Source organism: Pimephales promelas, chromosome 7, assembly GCF_988280905.1.
Source record: "Pimephales promelas chromosome 7, fPimPro1.hap1.1, whole genome shotgun sequence".
In the NCBI taxonomy this organism is placed as follows: Eukaryota; Metazoa; Chordata; class Actinopteri; order Cypriniformes; family Leuciscidae; genus Pimephales; species Pimephales promelas.
Window position 1 is genome coordinate 19469096 of NC_142775.1, and position 20596 is coordinate 19489691.

The window sequence follows — 20596 nt, forward strand, 5'->3', positions numbered from 1 at the left end:
AAAGTAAATGCTACAAAGAAATTCTATTTCAAATAAATGCTGTCAATAAGCAGCACAACTGTTTTCAACATTGATGATAATAAGAAAAGAAAGTTCTTGAGCACTAAATCATCATATTAGAATGATTTCAGGATGTGACAGTGAAATCTAGAGTATTGGCTGCTGGACATTCAATTTTACCATCACAGCAGGAATACATTACATTTTAAAATTTAAAATGATTTAAAAGCATAATAATATTTCACAATATTAATGGGACACAATATATGATATTATATACTAGGACAGAGATGAATCAGCAGGACAGTACAGGGAGAGAGAGGGGGTACCAATCTACAGTAGTTCTGTCCTTTTCCTCAGGTATAAAAACAGACTATTATTTTGAGAATGTTTGGTAGGAGCGATCCTTCTTGACAGCTCTCAGGTTGTTGGACCTACACTATAACACTTTGAGTTACTTTAATTGAATATCTACTTTAAGACACACATACACACACACACACACTCCAACACACACTCCAGAGAGATTGATCCATCCACTCTCTTATATCACTCTCCGGCTTAATGGCTCTAACCATCAGTGGATCTGATGCAGTCATTCATTTAGCTGTGTGAACTGTGCCAGAATGCTAAAACTACGGAAATAGGAGCCTTCTGGATAGATGCTTTTGTACAGTACAGCGATAATACTACACCCCAATACAAGCACAAAGAAAAAGGTAGTGGACAGATGGCTTCCTTAATTGTGTTTTCTTTGATCTATTACTACATCGCCAGAATCTTTAAGGTATTTAATCATCTGAAGGCGTTTTGGTGCAATCTGTCCTGATTGAGTAATGCTAGCAGAAATATTGGAGCTTGATCCTCCCCAGTTGCTGAACCTGGACATTTATTCACAGGAGGTCAAGCCCACAGGACACAAGGTTTTATATTATGGCGGTCTAAGTGGTCAAAGCCATATTGCCTCTGCCTGACTGAATCGGTCATGATCAGATTAATATTTTATTAGAACTTACAGGGGACATTTCTCTGCTGCTGCTCTGTTTATCAAAAAAACCCAAAGATTATTGGAGTAAACAAGAAAATACTAGTTCAGTTTTTCTACTTTAAAATTTCATGTGAAATTTGGGGTGGGGTGGGGGAATCCCCGTGTAGGGTTGTAATGGTATTCGATTTTTACAGTATGATAATATAACGTCTCACGGTTTACAGTATTAATCAATTAAATGAATAAACGCTCTATTTTATTAAATTATGGTTATTATCATCATCAGTTAAAATGACAGTTAAATTAACAACAGCTCTTTCTCTTCTCAACACTGAATGCATGGTCCCGAGGGTGGGGTTTATGGAAATTGTAGGGTTAGTGATGTAACAAACCCAGGAGGAAGCTCATGTAGTTCCTACCAGCCGTTTGTTGTAGTCCTTAAAAAACGATTTCTTTTAAAAGCAAATATCTCCCTTTGATTTTCACTTTGAGCATTGTAACATCGCAGATGTTGTTTATGCACAAACAGCAACATTACACACTCACTAAAGTTAGCAAAGTGAAATCATAATCAACCACCCCAAATATTCACAGACCATGTCGGATTGGATTTATTGAACCGTTCTACTTTCCATGAATTCATCTATCCGTTATTTTGCATGTTTGCGCAACATCTGCGTTTTGTAAATTCCATTTTCATGACTGGATTCCAGGATTCCCTCTGCATCACGTAATTCATTCAACCTTAAAGGGATACTCCACTTTTTTTTAATAGGCTCATTTTACCACTCCCCCAGAGTTAAACAGTTGGGTTTTACCATTTTCAAATGTATTCAGCTGATTTTATGATATTTAGAAGAATATCAGTAACCAGACAGTTTCTGGTCTCATTGACTTCCATAGTATATTTTTTTATGGAAGTCAATGAGACCAGAAACTACAGTAAATATCTGAATAGATTTGAAAACGGCAAAACTCAACTGTTTAACTCTGGGGGAGTTGTAAAATGAGCCTATTTCCAAAAAAAAAAAGTGGAGTATCCCTTTAAGTTATAATCGGGACATACCTTTTTCTGCAGGAGGGGTGTCATATGTATCCTTCTTTTCCAGCCACTTTGCGTCCACATTTTTTTCAAACTGTATATCTATCCTCGAGGACAACCATGCCTTTTTTCTACAAAGTATTTCCATACCATAATCCGCTTCATAAGAATTCGAGGGCGCTTCGCCCTTCTTGATTTTTTTTCCTTGCATTATTATTTTTTACTCAGTAACGGATATGATTTCAAATGTAGAGAAGTACAATACTTCAAACAAAACGTACTTGAGTAAAAGTACCGATTGTAAAACTAAAATATAATTCGTTACTTTCCAGCTCTGCTCGTCATAGAGAGCTCCCACCAAACACACAGGCATTTGCACCTCCTTTTTTACTCCAGCTCTGCTTGGCAGCTTTCTGCATGAGGAAGTGTTACATTGGCTGCGTTAGTATTTTTCGTTGACCTCTTAGAAACGCCTCAGAGCAGACATAGATGGAGACTGTCATAAATGGCGGGGTTCAGGGAATAGCAGTCTGAGGTTTACAGCATTTGACCTTTACTGATGTATTACGGGTAAACAGTGAGTGAATGCTTGCAGGCATCTAGAGTGCAGACGCCCCATTCGATAGTTTGTGTGTGGCTGTGCATGTGCTTCTAAGCGTGTTGATGCAGTATGGATGCACCTGTGGAGTGATATAGTCATAAACAGTCTACACGTGCCTTTAGGGAACTTGCAGGCTGTTACCTAACAGTGGTGGTCTCCCAACGCATTGAGGCTGTCACCTTTTTATTGTAAAAGGATGAGAGAGAAAGAAAGAAGAGCGAGAGAGTGGGTGGAGGAAAGTCGGGCAGAGGGAACGTGTCGAGAATCAGTAAACTGGGGAATCCCAGATCTGTTGTCGTCTGTTGCTCACACTCAGACTTCCATCGGATCGCTCTAGAGCTGCTGTAGACTTGAGAGCCTCTTTCAGCCAGACCCCATCCTTACATTCAGCTCTCTCAAACCACAGCCACTACACCAAACAGATTTTTTTTATTTATTTTTATTTTTATTTTGTACATGCACAAGTCCTCACCACTATAGGGTGTTAGGAGTAGGACTTTGATGTTTCTGGTTCTACTTCCTCTTAAAGATTTCGGTTACTTAGCGGTTCGGTTTCATGCAAAATGATTATAATGATGAATTGTCATTATCATTTGTTAACAAACAAATATTCATTACTTCATTGAGCTCATTGTTGTTCATTAAATTATTACATTGTTTAAATGAGTACATTTTTAGCTAACTGTGATTTTGTACTGTAACTGTGAACACTCTAAATTGCAATATGGACTGATTACTTTCTTCAAAGCTGCTTTGAAATGATCTATTAATAAATGTGAATTGAATTGAAAAAAAAAATACATTTAAAACAATAATATATTAAAAAGAACTTTTCAAAATAATAATAATTTTCTTAAAAATATCTCTTTCTTCGAGTATAAGTACTGACAGTATTTTCAAGGGTGAACGAATAATAACAACAATAACAACAAACAAACAACAGTACTACAGAAAAAAATATTGTATTGACTTTTAATTCATTCATTTTATTAATAGTAATGATATTATTGATTATTCAAATATATATACTAATATTAAGCATTATTAGTCAGTTGTTTGGGAATTGGACTATACTTGTGATAAATGTTTTTAATAAATTAAAAATGAATAAAAGAACCTGCTTATAAGAGTACTTTGGTCTGGAGAAAGTATTGTTTTGTCAGATTATTACTGAATAATACACAGAACCTGATTTCAACATGTGTTGATCCTGGAACAACATTACAATCTACCAATCAGATTTGAGGGTCAAGTTTACAGTTTATGCAAAGTGTAGGCTTACAACCGGTTTAAAAGTGGGATTATGGTATAGGTTAGGATTACATTTTCAGACAGGAATGTTGTTCGAGGATAAACAAAAATATGTTGACCCAGGAATATGTCTAACTCTGAAAAAGCAGGTCTTGAGAATAGTAAATGTGATAAAAATGTAAATGGAGCCAATAGATCCGTTCTGGGTCTATGACTGACATCACTGCCACCCCGCTTTTTTAAACTCTCATTTTAAAGAAACTTTCACCATTTATTCTGTTCTGCTGTGAATCCTAAAGTCCCCTGCACAAATCTGCCACCCATAAAGAATAAATTGGCAAATTTACTCACTCATCTTTGCTCACCACGCGCTAGTACACAGGCAGGGTGAGGGGTTTGTTTAAATCCCTAACCCCAAATCTGAGCAAAAATAATAGTGATGCTAAAAAAAAGATAGAGCCTCTATTGTACCATCCTTCTTCCAAATGTATGTGATAAAGATGGCTCCTTTGTCTTTCAGGACTATCAGGTACCTGTTTTATGGCCCATTTTTTTTTTAAAAAAAGGACCTATATGAAAAAAGACGTTTACGGAAAACACTGGATGTCAGCTGATGGGTTAGCACTGTAAATCACGGCCTGATGGGCATCATGTAGCTGTGGCTAAGGAGCCAATGGATCTTTACTGTAGCTGAGAGCCAATGGATCTTTACTGTAGCTGAGAGCCAATGGATCTTTACTTAAGATAGATGAAGGCAAGCAATCTCATTAAAGCCTGTCAATAAGACTTGCTTTCGCTGGAATTGCCCACTTGTCAAAGAGACCTGGGCAGAAGAGGTGGCGAACGAAATGGAGAGGAAAAATCCTGCCCCCCTCCCCAGCTAGAGCTATATATAGCTAGTGCTAAAAGGTCACATAACTAGGAGTAGACAACATGAGCGCTGCTACATTTTGTCTTTTTTTGTTTCTTTCTTTCTCTTTCTGCATGTCTATCTGTCTCCCGTGAAATGGATGTATCCTGTCATGCTCCATTACCACTCTTTCTCCAGCCTGAAAGATGTCCTCCAATTTCTAAATTGAACTTTTTAGATGTCTACTCTTTTCATTATTTTAACCCTGTTGTAGCTCTCATATGGAAAACCATATGAAGAGTTCAGATGCAAAAGCCTCTAAATGCCATTTGAAATTTTCTTCTTTAATGATGATTTTTATCAAACTTGTATATTTAAGTTCAGTAATTTCACTTAAATAACAATTAATAGGTAATTATCATTGCCATTTAAGTGAAATCACTGAACTTAAATATACAAGCTTGATAAAAATCATCATTAAAGAAGAAAATTTCAAATGGCATTTAGAGGCTTTCGCATCTGAACTCTTCATATATTCTCAGATACATGGTTAAGATAATAAGAGTGAGCTTCCTTGCAAAAAAACTCCTATGTGACTGATCAGGAACACTGTATGTAGCAACTCTTCACACCATACAAATGGTTATTTACATGGAAGATGCAATTTACACCTTATTTCATTAGAGTTTGGTGATGGCATGCTGCTAGACTAATACTTTGAGTCACTAATACAAATGTAAATTCCCTGGCAATCACCCACAACATCCTATAGCACTATGGTTGCTGGTCTAGTATGAGTACATGTGCACACAAATTTATGGTCAATTCAATAGGAATCTATGCAATCTGGAATTCTGCATTTCCCCATGCAGATTTCACAATGGGTTCAAGTTGGTCATGCATTGATTTAAGCTGCTAAAGCTGCTTAGGTGTATATAGGCTATGTGTGAGCTGTGCTTCATAAATCGCTAAATTATGGAAAATAGACCTTTTTTTTGCCTGCCAAAATTTCACTAATGCAATCGCACTCAAAGTATCGCTTCAAAATCGGTTTTGTTCTCTATAATGTAATATTTCACTTACTGGAACCTTAATTACATATGGACTGTGGTAACTTGCAGTAAAACATCAAAATCCGTTTACTTGGATTTAAGTTGTGTTAATTGATAGTCGCTTCACAAAGACAATGGATAGGTGACCTTGTCAATATTGGGATGATCACGGCACACATTCGTGGCTGGAAGATAAATTCATAAACCCATTAACTACTTAATTGTAAGGGGGATTAATTAGATGGATCAATTAAAAATGCTGATGTGTTAAATGAATGACACGATTAACAGCTAGTTCTCTGAATTCCCAAATTGCAGTGGGCACAAGCTGTCCTTCTCACCTTCATATAAAGCATTTAAATCTCTCACTGTACTGTCTGTGTGAGAGTGTTGCACAATATGTATAATTTGGGCCAACACACACACACATGCACTTGCACTCCAATTGGATCGCTTTTTGCTTCGGGCTGTAATCCATGCTGTGGGGTTCAGAGCAGTGAGAAACTATACAGAGAGTCTGTATTACGTAACTTTTAGAAGTGAAATAATACACTTCCTAATAACATGCACCAAAGATCTTCTTGCTGATGATGTCATAGCAGGGTGAGGACAGGACAATAGATCAATGCATTTCACTGCACAACGCTACGTCGGCCAGGACACAGAGCCATAATGATTTTGAATGTGAGTAATGGCGCCTGCAGCAGTTCACAGGAAGCATGTCATCCAGCTCCATACCAGATGTTTTCTGTTCCAGAAACTGCCAGTGTTTGTTGCTTTCGATGACATTTAATATGCATGAATTTCAGACTTCTCTTTTATTTATTTGCAAAGAGCATGTGTGTTTAAATTGTGGCTGCTGGCTAAATTTGTTCACTGGTCAGTGCTGTGGCTGTGTTCTGTACTATGATTAAATCAGCGAGGAACTGTTTGTTGTTTCTGCAGTGATGACCCCCCCCCCCCCTCCCCTCCCCACTCCTCTGACTTCAATCTTGAAGTAGCCCAGTCTGACCACTTGAGGGCATCTTTGCTGTCAGAAACGTGTACATAAAGGCCCTTTCCTTTTTTGCTATCTGTCTTCATATCTTGCCTTTTTTATTCATTAGTATGGTTATTTTCATTTTGCAGCACATTCGTAAATAAGACACATAAACTACAGAAATAGCATTTCTAGACTTGTTGCCTTTATCTAGGGGGACCTCATCATGGGGCCTACATTCAGGATGTTATGATGAGTGTTGTATTATATTCACAATTCAGCTGAAAGTCTGAGAGAGTCATTACGGTATGACATACCGGATAATAGATGTCATGAGGGATTGTTTAGCCACCTTTTGGAGTGTGTGTCTGATGTCTAAATGATATCATTGAGCTGTTCTGCACTCTTGTCTTGACCTCCCTCTTGTGGCTTGATAACAGCATAGCATAAAACAAACATTCATCACCAATGAAAACAAACATTTTTGAGCTCTAACTGTTCAGATCTGAGTGCTGTTATTTGTCTTGCTATTTCAATTGGTCTTTTTGTGGGGGTGGGTGCTCCAATTTCCCAACAAAGTCTTCTAATATCCTACTTTTTCCAGTATTGCTTTGTTAGTAACGACCTTATATATATATATATATATATATATATATATATATATATAGCCCTTAAAACCCTTTATGTATTTTGTCATTGCTTATACATTGGTTCATTTGATTACTTACACTTTTTTTATTTAAAAATAAATGATTTACTTATTGACATTTTTTTTTACCCAAACCTGTATGACCTTCCTCCATCTGTTGAACATAAAATGGGAATTTTGAAGGCCCTCCTGACATGAAATTTTCACTTTCTGAGTTTTTTTTTATTTTATTTTTTCTTAAACATTAATATGAGTTCCCCTAGCCTGTATATGGTCCCCCAGTGGCTAAAATTGTCAATCAGTGTAAATCTTTCTCTGCCTTTGAGAATATAAAAGCTCAGACGGGCTGATCTTGAATCTCCTCATATGACATCATACGGGGCAACGGTAACCTCCCCTTTCTCTGCTTTGCCCGCCTAGAGAATTTGGCTTGCCCATGAGAAAATGAGCTAAGAAGTATGAACGTGCGAGTGCGATTTTGAGTTTGTCCTCAAGAGATATCATGCAAATGAGCAAAGCATGGCAGTTGATCTGTGTGTGGATGTACAAATGAACACAAAAGTTGTTTTTTTGTTGTTTTTTTTTAGTCATCCGAGCCTCTGTAGAAACAATGGGTTAATTTTATTTTACTTGTAAATGTGCCGACACAACTTCCCAAAGTTTTGTATGGTCCAAACATTTCACCGACGACTGTTTCCTCAACTTGGGCCAGTACAGTCCTTGCCTCGATAAACGTCTGAAAATAAATCGATCGAGCTACCAAGCAACTATTTTGGATGTGTAGCCTAATTGTTCAGACAGATAATATTTCTCTCAAAACCGTTCAATACTGTTTATGCATAAGTCAAGCTAGTGACTAAAATACCACAATGTTTCTTTTAGTAGGATGAAAATAATATTTATATTGTGAACAAATTATACAGAAAGCGATCAAAGAACAATCTTTCCACACAGCACCACAAGTTTACTCACTGATTTAGTGAGCCAAAAATCTTTTATGATTTCAGAAGACTTGGAATACAGTGCACAAGTCATACAGACCACTTTCATTGTCCTTTTTTAATTAACAATAAATTTAGCATTTATTACTCCTTGATAATATTATAAAAGATTAATAAATGCTGCACATTGTTAGTTCATATTAGCTATTGCACTAACTGATGCTAAAAATACCTTGTTGTAAAGAGTTTCCGAAAACTTAACAGTATGTTTTATATATCCACTGCACAGCACCCCTGGTTAAAAGCCCTTACTTTATTACAGCAGTTTTGTTGTTGTTGTTGTTTTTTTCAACAGAAAAAAAGTGATTCTACTTCGGCAAGTCAGTGACATGTACATTACAGTAATCTTACAGTCTTACATTACAGTAGTCCTACAATCACAAACATTTCCTCAATCTTGCTTCACAGTATATGTGATAATGTTGCATAATCCTGCAATTACACCATTTATACAATACATTACAATATTATCTAAGTCTCCAATTATCTTGTCCTCAATAGTAAGAAGGTTTAATGCTTTTTCATCCTTTTAAAGGAACCTTAAGTCCTACAGAACCTTGAAAAACCGCTGACCAGGTGCTAAAAGCCAAGGGAAGGTCAGCTGCAGAGAACACACACTGACAAAGACCAGCTCTGAACCCTTCCCATTGGCAGGCAAAGAGATTAGCTGTCTAGCGTCTGGCCTACAGCAGGCAGAAATGCACTCAATACTGTTAGTGAGGTGTGAACTGTTGTACTAACTGTGGAAATGTTGACTATGTATGTACCTCCAGAAAACGTGCAATAACCTCAACACACACTACTTGTTTACAGTGTGTGCACAACCACTGCAAACACAAACCAGCCATTATGCAGCCATGATAAACTCTCTCTGACATATTTACAGCAAACAGATTCTCCCTTGAAGGAAAACACACATTTAAATGTCATTCCCATAACAGACACAGTGAAACACTGGATATCCGAAGCAGCTCAGAGATCCATATCCCACAATCCCCACTTTTCTAGAGAGAAAAAGGGGGGATAAATAAGTAAAACTTGCTATTTTTACCTCTCCCCCCCCCCCCCCCCCAACATGGTTTGTACGGGGATAGTTCACCCAATGGTGGTGCTCTGTGTTGTTTTTCACACCATGAATAAGGACTGGACCTTTCCAACTTGTTACTGTAATTCATGTTACAATATGGTAAATAATATTAACAAATTAAACCTTATTTTTAAGTGTCAAATTATTTTTTAATGCCATTTCTAACTATTATTAATTCATTTCTAACTGATGATCCATTAGGTATTACATAACCTAAGAATGTTCGTTAATATTCCTGATGAAATTTATTTTAAAAGTGTGGTAACACTTTATTTCAATAGTCCAGTTTAGGCATTCTACTAACTATAAGTAACTTTGCAATTACAAGTCAACTTATTACTTAATAAGTTAGTTGAAATGTAGTTACAAAATTACTAAAAGCCTAGTCAGTAAAATGTATAAAGTGGACTTTTGAAATAAAGTATAACCTAAAGTGTATAAAGTGAAATTATAAAGGTTGATTACTGCTGTATTAAATAAATAGTTGGCATAGCTTAAGCTTTCTCATTGTTTGGCATTCGAGATCAGTTTTCATGGGAAGTGATATTTAAGTCTGCAACAAAAGGTACAGTTCCTATTGATCTGTGGTTTTGCTCATTTTAAATGAGTTTCACTTAGGTATAAAATTCCAACACTGTGATTTAATTGAGACTGTATTAGTATTTCAAGCTGGTTCCAGGTCAGTTGACCTGGAATGTTAGCGCTGATAAGGCCTGTGCGTGTATGTGCGTTTAGAGTTACTTCTGTGCTGCTCTGCATGAGGACACATTGCATTGACAAATGGATCAAGGCCTGTTACAGGCTGTTCATGAGAGATGTATAAACCTTTCTCAGAGAAATATTGACTATAACACATTTCTAACACATTGTAATCTACTCCTGTCATTCAAAATAGCTGACATAGACATATCACTATGACAAATGTATGTTGTCAGTGTGCAAATTCATTATGCATTCCATCTTAGCTAAGAGAACAAATCCTTGGGAGCAAGCTATGGTAAAAAAAAAAAACGAGCGAACACGATGGGGGTAAAAATCCACTGAGCTATAGTAAAGTTGACCAACAGGCATTTTACATGTAACTGCTGAAACAGACAGTCCAGAGAAAAAGGTTCAGATTAGGGATGGGCATTAGACTATAAGCAGCTTGCTTGGTATTAGCATTTAATGGATGTACCTAATAGAAATCCCATTTATCTCATGAATTGTAGGGGGTAGTGATGCGTGTCTCTCCCTCCAGCTTTCATGCTTATTTTGTCACAGTCTCTCTTTCTCATGTTTGCCAGACTTTAAACGCATTTAAAAAAAAAAAAAAAAAAATGTGTTTTGTATGTAGGGTTTTGTGTGGGTGCCCTGCAGGCTTTTGTTAGGATTTTTAGGTGTGTCCTTCTTACTTGATGTTATTTGGTTCAGGCCAGCGTAAGGAACAGGCCACATTGGTGCATGTAGGTTGTCTGGTTCAATCCCCAGTTCCACATGACCAAGTGTCGAGGTGTCCATGACATAACCCTGGCAAGACACCTAACCCCAGATGCTCCCGACACGCTGGATGGTGCCTTGCATGGGTGACACCGCCGTCTGTGAATGAATGAATGAATGAATGAATGGGTGATTGTGAGGTGATTGTGATTGGTGGCCTTAGCATTTCTGTGAAAGCGCTATATAAATGCAGTCCATTTACCATTTAGCATGTGGTGTGTGGGAGCAAATACACTGTGGACGATATACTGAAGGGACGTTCACTGTGTGCCAACATCTCCTTTAGGGCTTTTTCACTCTCTCACACTCTTTCTGAGAGTCTGTCATTGTGTTTGAACAGCTCAAATGTCACTGCAGACTGTAGGTAGGCTACATTTTTCCCTTGGGCTTCAGTTTGAGATAAAATGCATTTGGTGTGAGAATGATGGGGAAATAGTGGTTCAACATAACATGACCGTTAATGTCAGCCAGGGTTATGTCTGCACTTCTTTTCAAAGTCAGTCCTCCATGGCAGAGTACTGTCAAATAATAAGAAACGTCTTCTGCGCTCAAATGACTCTTATTATCTGGTTCTTTTTTTTGTGAATCAACAACATACAGCATGAGCAGCGTAGTCTGATTCTCAAACAAATGACTCTTGTGATCTGGTTCTTTTAGTGAATCAAGAGACCTACAGCATGAACAGTGTAGTCTGATTCACAAACAAATGACTCTTATGATCAGGTTTTTTTTTTTTTTTTGTGAATCAACAACATACAGCATGAGCAGTGTAGACTGATTCACAGACAAATGACTCTTTAATCTGGTTCTTTTTGTGAATTAAAAACATACAGCATGAGCAGTGTAGTCCGATTCACAAACTTAGTCTGATTCAAGAACAAATAAAATATGATCCGTTTTGTTAAACTGTGAGTAGTGTAAACCGATTCATAAACAAATGACTCATGATCCAGTTTTTTGGTGAATCAAAAACACAGTATCATCAATGTAGCCTCATTCATGAACAAATGTTACTTACAGTATGAGCTGGGTATTTTAAATAGCAGTTAAGACTAAAGAGAGACAATTTACTGGGATGAATCCTTCTCTTAATTTAATCAACTAGAGCTAATGAATCACTTGCAAATCCTCATTATAATCAGCCATGTTTGTATCATTTATTATTTATTTGTATTTCTATGAGTAGCCTATCATATTCCTGCTGCAAAAAACAGAGCTGTGTTGGAAACACTGATGTAAGCTACCGGTGACTGTGCACTAGACCTGTCATGATGAGGCAAGAGCAGGTAAAACACGTTTATTAAATACGAATAAATTGTGAAGTCAAATCCACACAAACAAACACACAGGGGCAGACACAGGGATCTTGATGGAATGCGGGTAGAATGGTGATAAATGGGTGAAGAATCCGAATCTAGAGTCTGACAAACTAGAACAGAGAAGACGACACAATGAATCCAAAACAGGAACAGCAGCCAGACAGGATCAGTAACAAACACTGGGAAAACATCACAACGATCTGACAAAGACAAGACGAAAAAGAGTAGGCAGGCACCGCTGATCAGGTGCAGCTGGCGCTGAGATGAGCATCTGGCGCTGCTGATCAGCGGTAATGATCAGAGACCACGCCCACTCACACACACACAACAGTGACACGTGACAAGAAGGACACAGAATTCACGAACCGTGACAGGACCCTGATGTTCTCTAAAACTGAAATGAGAGCATTTAGTGTGGATCTTTGTAGCAGTGCTTTAACTTCAACTGAACTGAACATAGGTTTCTCAAGGCTATACGCTTTTGGCCCATTTTTGTATGCTTGGAGGTCCCTTGGGTTTCCACTGGGAGATTACTTTGCTGAGTCCTTTCCTCTTCTCTCTCACAGACCAGAAAAAGAGGGCTTTCCAGGCAGAGAATCAACTCATTTAAATTCACAGTCTCTGCCCAGGCTTTCTCGGATGAGCTTCTTCTTTTTTTTTTTTTTTGCTCCAATGCTGACAAGACACTTTTGAATGTTGCATACTTAAAAACCGGATCAAAGGACATGGAGAGATGTGAGCTGAATTTTTAACTCTTGTCAGGGAGCAGCTCTCTCTATATCCATCTCTTTGGAGCTTATCCCGGCATTTCCCACACCCCCTGGTGGGAGTAACGGCGTGTGATGCGTTGTGTTCTTCTCTGTCATTTAGATTACACTCTCACAGAGAAATTCACTCTGCTCTCACTGTTCAGAGTTCAGTGATGAGTCAACACTGAAGCTGTGTATATCACTAAGCACTGCTTTTCTCAGTACAATATGTCAACAGTGACTAAAAACTAATGACAAGAAAACCCAACAATGTTATTTTATGTTGTTTATAGCACATTTAACCCCACATTTGGAGTTAAAAATGATCCAAAATATATATTTGAGACAATACATAACCAGCCAGTGTTCAAATCTATCTGCTTGCCTTAGCTCGATTCAAAGCGGTAAGCTTGTGATAATGTTTTTAATTGAATTTCCGTGGGAGATTCAAGCATGTCTTTGCGTCATTATTTTACATCTGTCCACATAAAGATGGAGTCTCGGCTAGTAGGCTATATTGCGTGTGAGGATGTCGGAGGAGGAGATTTATACCCTTTTCTCACAGCACTTGATATAATTAAACTCAATTTTATGGCGATGACAATCCCAGTGAAAACTAGAGATTCACCCGTTGTAAAATGCAAAAGACTTCGTTTGGAGTGGCTACAGAAAAAAAAAGAGACTGCAACCGCCCCATGCGAAAAAAAGGATACATATCGGAAGGACATTACATGAAGTCACGCAATGATTGCTTACGTTGTTATCATCAACAATTTGAGAACAAAGTATAATTTGCATGGTTATTGCCTGATATGATAACTTATAAGCGATTGTTAGATTTAATCAGTGTGATTTACAGCAATGTCATTACCAGATAAAAAGTGGATGTTACTTTCTAGTTCAGATGACATTTTCCGTTGAAAATTTTTATGTTGGTCATACTTCCAAAAAGAATAGCTAATCTGTGATTCTGAATGCCAGTCTCCACACCGGCGAGGTGACTGACAGCTGCACACTCTCCTTAAACATTGTGTTCATCCACGCTGTGCCGAGGGTGTTGAAGTACAACTCACGTGAAGTTGATAATTCCGCAAATGACTGTAATTGCAGATTTCGTACAGAGATGGCGACAAAGAGGAAACACTCCGGACTGCAGCTTTAATAAAAGGAAAAAGCAACAAAACAAGACAGTCACAACAATAAAATCACACACAACAATATCTCAACAGTGTCAGGACCAGTTGCTCTAATATAATATAATTAATATACAATAATGTATTTTGATTGCGTATAGGCTATTTGCATGCATAAGTTCCGCATTTGACGCAAGCCTGCTCTTCAGTTTCTGGTTGGGGAGGTTTTAAAGCGGAGGAAAATGGGATTATAGCAGAGTCTTCAAAATGTACTGAAACAAAACTTTAACACGTTTAGATGTTATTTTATATATAGTTATGTTTATTTAATATAATAAACAAATAAGCATGAACAAAATTAGGGGTGTCTGTTTTGTCTGTTTTTTTTTTGTTTTGTTTTGTTTTTTGACTAATGTTCCTTTAGTATAGCCATAGAGTATAGAAGCCAATATAAATTCTCGGTATAGCATATACAGTAGGACTCTACGATCGGCGGAAGTCCAGCATGCTTAGACCTTCACCGGAAATACGTCATGCATAGAGCCTATTGTTAGGCTAATTCGTTTTTTGGCCCCTGATAAAATGTCTGTAGTTTGAAGGATATGTATGGTTGTTTACAAGAAAGTGTCTCTTCTCATTTTACTACATTACTGACATTCTCACCTCTGTAATGAGATCTGTTGTTGATATTTAAATGTCAAGCTTAATGGCAAAACCCTCAAGCTCAAACAGACTTGTATTGATTTGCTGGATTCTTTTTGTTCTTGTCTAATTAATCTACAATTTAATTTAACACAGGTGCTCGTCTTATAAGCTTTTAGCTTGATTTAGAGACTAGTCACATTTTTTTTTCAAAACGCAGAATAACACTGGCATGCACATACAGCCATGCAAATCAGTTTCTGAATATCTTTTTTACTTACAGTGAGAGAATCATGTATGATGTATTCTTTGCAATGCAGTCAAGATAGAGCTTTGCATATTTTACAGTGTAGACTGCATGCAATTTATTATAGAAGAATATGCACAGATAAAAAATGTAGAAACAATATGCACCAATGCATGTTTTATTTCGAACAACAATACATAACAAAATTAACACAGGATATTCCCTCTCTCTACATTTGAAGAGTTCAGATGCAAAAGCCTCTAAATGCCATTTGAAATTTTCTTCTAAAATGATCATTTTTATCAAGCTTGTATATTTAACTTCAGTAATTTCACTTAAATGGCAATGAAGATTACCTATTAATTGTCATTTAAGTGAAATTACTGAACTTAAATATACAAGCTTGATAAAAATGGTCATTTTAGAAGAAAATTTCAAATGGCATTTAGAGGCTTTTGCATCTGAACTCTTCATTTAATAGCAGGTCAAGTTAACATCTTGGAAAGAAAATATGGCAAAATATATAACAATTTCATTTTTAAATGCAAATATGTGATTAAATTAGTCTGATTAAATAACTCAATAAAAAGTTATTAAAAATGGAAGGTGATTTTGAGTGCATTGCATTATTGGATACAGAATATCCCACACAGTGTCCTCTGCTTGTGTACTGCATATGTTGCCAAATGTTGTAGCATTTGCATTGTGCACATAATATACATATTGCATATAAAATATGAGAAATATGCATGTCATTCAGAATACATAGGTGTTTAGACCTTATATGGTCAATTATATTTGAAGTTATCTGGTTCTATAACAAAATGACACTGTGCTGTTATTGTAGATGTGTTGACAATATGACTTTTTGATAGCCATGTTGGTTTGCAATATCTTTAATGCTGAAACAGCCTATCACTATAACCAGAATTACAGTCATATTGCTTCAATGTTGTTTACAAGACTTGGAATTGCCGTCTAGATTGTTTCGATTGTTGTATCAGAAAAAAAAAAAATAATAGAAAATGAAAGAACACAATTTTGCTTTGTCTCCAGTAATTCCCTCAAGACGAGAGAGTTAATCTCCACCACTTCTCATTTTCCTTTTAATCCTTTGATTTGTTACTCCCAAATCAAGTCTGCTATATTAGCTAAAGCCATTGAAGTAGACTATGGTGAGATTTCTGTTCAAAACACTACATTCACTTCCACATTCAAAGTCTTAGAGCCTCTTAGAGTGTCTTCAGCTTCTCAGAACGGTGACATTTCACCAAGCCGATTAAACCCGATGTCAACAACATAACCGAAAATCATTACTTTCTCCTCAATTAAATTAAACTCCCTCTCCCCACCCCAACAGTGTGAAACAATTTGATTTAAACAAAGCACTAAATCTCCTGTTTTCCTCTCGTCTCAGCACGTATGATGACTTTAAGTCCAATTTACAACTGTCATCATGACAGCTAATGAAAGTCAGACGACCCTAAAGGCTTCCATATAGTGATACAAAGTATCAACTTGTTTATTTGGTGTCTCTGTCTGCTGTGGCATTTCTTTAAGTAAGATTTAATTCTCCTGTTCTTGTCGCTCCACCGGGCTTTGGTGAATTTGAAGTTCTTATTCCTTCCACCTCTATATCTCATCCGTCTCTCTTTCCCTTTTATTATTTGGACAGCTTTAGAGCACATTTGTAAAGAACAGAAATTGCAGTCATCTCATATTTTTTTGAAAAAAAGCCTAGCTGTCCATTCTCTTTGATATCATGTGGTATTGTGTCGTATCATATGGCATTTCCTAGAATCACCATGTTTCATTCATCTTGTCAGCTAATGTTCATAAAATACCAGGTGGAGGACAGCGTGGGAGGCTGGAGTTGGCTCACATTTATATAGCACTTAATTAGTTCTACATCAAAAGTGCTTCTCTTGAATTACACATCTGCTCTCTTATGATCTTTGATCTGTGCTGTTCGCATGGGTGCCTCTACATTAAAATCTAGGTAAAATTGAGCAAAATACAGAACACTTTTAGCTCATCATAATTAAAAGTTCAAAGTGGAACATTGTTATTTAAGAATTTGCCTCTGAAGCCTCTGAGTAGATCAGGCGGCTGAAACGGCAATTGTTTTGGGCAGATCTTACTAATAATGTTATCTGTGAGTATAGACCCTATAAATGGGGCCATGTCATTGACAGCCAAGTTGAGAAATGCGCTGTTACCTCGGTTGAATGTACAAATGGGTTCACTATGGAGTCTCATACGTTCAGAAGGAGAAAGCATGTAGGTATGTGCACGTATATATATCAATGCAGTTGTCTTTCTTTTTCTTTTCTTTTCTTTTCTTTTCTTCTAATCTCTCATGCGTGCAAGTTTATTCAGAATTTAAATGCTTGTTCCCTATTTGGGCTCTTTTTGTCATGGGATTTTCTGTGCAGTCCGTTCGCCATCTGATTGCTTCCTTATATTTTGAGTAAATGCTTCTGAAGCGTAAAGTTTCCTGACATACACTAAAGATGAAATTGGAGAGGAAAAGGTAAACGATCCAATTCTGTATTCATGAGACTCGGAAAAGAGGAACTAAGAAAATGCCACCGGCATGCTCTTTCATCCGCAGTTGCATTGATTACAGACTTTTTTACATAATCTCTTGTTCTTTTTCTGTGCACAAAGTCATGTTGTCAGACTGTAAAATGTCTATTTTGAATCTCATGTTGCTTGCATTTTTTTTTTTTTTTGCATTTACTATATAAGCTATTTATAACAGCTGCATAACTTGAATGTATGAGCTATTAGCCAAAATGACTGCATCATAAAATGCTTTACATCATCCGTTAATGTTACATTAAATAATGCATTTGGATTTATATATTTTCAAATATATTTACATTTGAATGTCCATGCAGAACAGATGTGTAAATGGCTTATTCATGAAACCTAGTGATCTGTCTGTGCTATTGTAAATAAATGGAGTCATAGTTAAGCTGACAGTGTCCGCTGCTGGCGGCTGCTCAAACTGCAGTGGCTGCTTCACCGGCAATGATGCAGGCAGTTTAAGCTCTCATTATTTTAGCAGTCTGGTATTTCTCATATGGCTCATATGATTTGTATGCTTAAAAGGTCAGCCCCCCATTTTAATGCAATGAGACTTTTGTGAATGTCTATGAATGTGTATATTATTAGATTTAAATGCATGTTCCATATATTTTTTTATATATATATATTTTCTGTGTAATCTGCTCAAGCAGTGACCGGTGTGGAAATCCCATTCCAGAGTTACATTGTCAGTCTGGTAAAAGGGGTCGAAAAACATCAGGGGGATGAAAGACTGAATATTTCATTGCACCAACAAACAGCAGATGGCCCTCTTGAGTTTTTCTTTTCTTTTTTTAAAATTCATTCTCTGTAATTGTGTTTCACTGGTGATATTAATCTAAATGAGAAAATACTGCGTGTTATTGGGGCATGATATTAAATTGGCATCCCAGCCCTTATCGCAACACTCATTACCATACGATTAAAGAAGCAGACGAAAGATATATGTAGGCATATAGGAACACAGACACTCATCCGTTCAATGCATTACACAGGTGTGTTTGTCTAAAGCACTGGGTTGGGTCTCAATAGCACCTCAGAGGTGTATTGTCAACTCGATCATTTTGCACTCGTGCGGCGTGTCGGTGGGGTTGAGTAAAATTAATTTCTCATGCATTGAATTTCTCAGGCTTTCTGTCTCATACACATACAGCAAATTGTGCGTGATAGTTCCTAAGCAATTCAATGTTGTTTTTTTTTGCGTCTGATATCTTCTATTTAGATAGGATCTGGGTATATTTATAAATAAATATTTGTTTGGCGCATTTCAACTGCTCATAGCTTCTATAAACACTAGGCTATACCAGACGATTCAGGTGATCAGATGAATTAACCTATATCAGAATTGAAATAAATGTTATGTCATCATCGGCGGGTTTGAATCTAATTATCAGCCAGTGCACACGGAACAATCCTTCCGTGCACATATGGACATCAAGTGAAGGGTGGGTTTGTCTCGTCTTTGAAATGATGGCAAAGGAGGAGTTTGTCGTTAAGACTTGTTGATGATCCGTGAGGCTGAGGCGGGAAGCGCGTGGTCGTTAATACTTGTTGATGCCGTTGATCTATGAGACTGAGGCGGGAAGCGCGTGCGCCTCAGTCGCTCCAAACGGCTGGAGACCGAGTTGGAGGATGATGGGAAGCATTTCTTGAATACGTGTTCTTTTTCCTGGCAAACGTTAGCACTTATGCTGCACATCTGTGTACTCCCGCTTCTGTCAAATACTTTTTTATTTGAGTTTATTTATTTGTTCGCTCCCGTCTCACCGGGTAGACGTCATTTTCTCCGGAGCCGCTCAGTGTTACTTACATTTTCTCTCTCTCTCAAGACATGCTGCTTTAGAAAAAGACCTAACGCACATCGTTATTGAATAACCACGCGAGCTACAACATGGGACTGAATGGGGAGTGATCGTCTGAGGAGATCCCTTATCAGCACCTTCGTTCAAACTTCAAGTCATCGTCGTTGCGCCGTCGGTTATTCTCAAGATGAGTGAACATTTGACCAGAACCGGCGTGGATATCTGCTAAACTTGGTGAATATGTGAGACATGAATATGTGTAGTCGCAGGGCTCCACCTGGGAGACGAAGGTGGTCGCGTTTCTCCGCTTGACAGCTCAGAACGAAAAACGCTTTGTTTGATAAGACTCCGGGACTGGACGTCGCTGGCCAGGGTGCTGAATTTCATCAGGACCGGGTCAGAAATAAAGGAAGGAAAGTGACGGATCGGAGAGACTCTCACGCGTGACGTGAATATATTTTCCTATTCTATATTTTGGAGCAGCCGGGTAACTCATGTCAGAATCATATTCCGAAAACCATTGTGAAATCAGGAATGAAAAGTATCCTGCGTGACTTCAAAATGAAAATCGGAGAACATGTGAAATACGGACAGTTGAGTTACACTTCACCTTTGTATTCATTATGCTAATTCAGTGTCTTATTTCGCCGTTCGTGATGTGTGGATATCTTTGATCATCATCCGTGCATTTCATAGGGCAGAGCACACAAACAGTCGCAAAAATGGGACAATAATTGAGACAGATCGGGCGGTTTGTTGTTGTCTGTGCTTTGTGTGTAAGGAGTTCAACAGCCCTGTTTTTGAGACATGGCAGCGGCGATTGCCAGCGGTTTGATCCGCCAGAAGAGACAGGCACGGGAGCAGCATATAGACCGACCATCCACCAACAGGAGGAGAAAAAGCCCCAATAAGAATAAAGGGCTTTGCAATGGGAACCTGGTCGACATCTTCTCCAAAGTGCGAATCTTCGGCCTCAGGAAACGCAGACTACGACGACAAGGTGTGGGAAGTTCCGTACACAAACCATAATTGTGCACATAAGAAGTCTATGCTATGTCTAATGTCTTAAGATAATACGCCCACATTTCATTTTCACATTCAGCTTTGGCAACGAGGGACCTACGGCATTGAGC

The 20596-nt window shown here is 37.6% G+C and overlaps 1 protein-coding gene across 2 annotated transcripts in view; it reads left to right on the top strand.

Moving 5' to 3' along the window:
* Positions 1 to 20596, top strand: part of fgf14 (fibroblast growth factor 14) — a 148628-nt gene that overhangs the window by 71902 nt on the left and 56130 nt on the right. The window contains exon 1 of one of the 2 annotated variants that reach the window (XM_039655475.2): positions 19828 to 20463. The exons of the other annotated variant lie outside the window; for it this stretch is intronic. Coding sequence (XP_039511409.1) covers positions 20271 to 20463 — 193 coding nt within the window. The 5' untranslated portion in view covers positions 19828 to 20270. Of the gene's footprint in view, positions 1 to 19827; positions 20464 to 20596 lie in introns of those variants that run through there. 2 annotated transcript variants of the gene reach the window in all.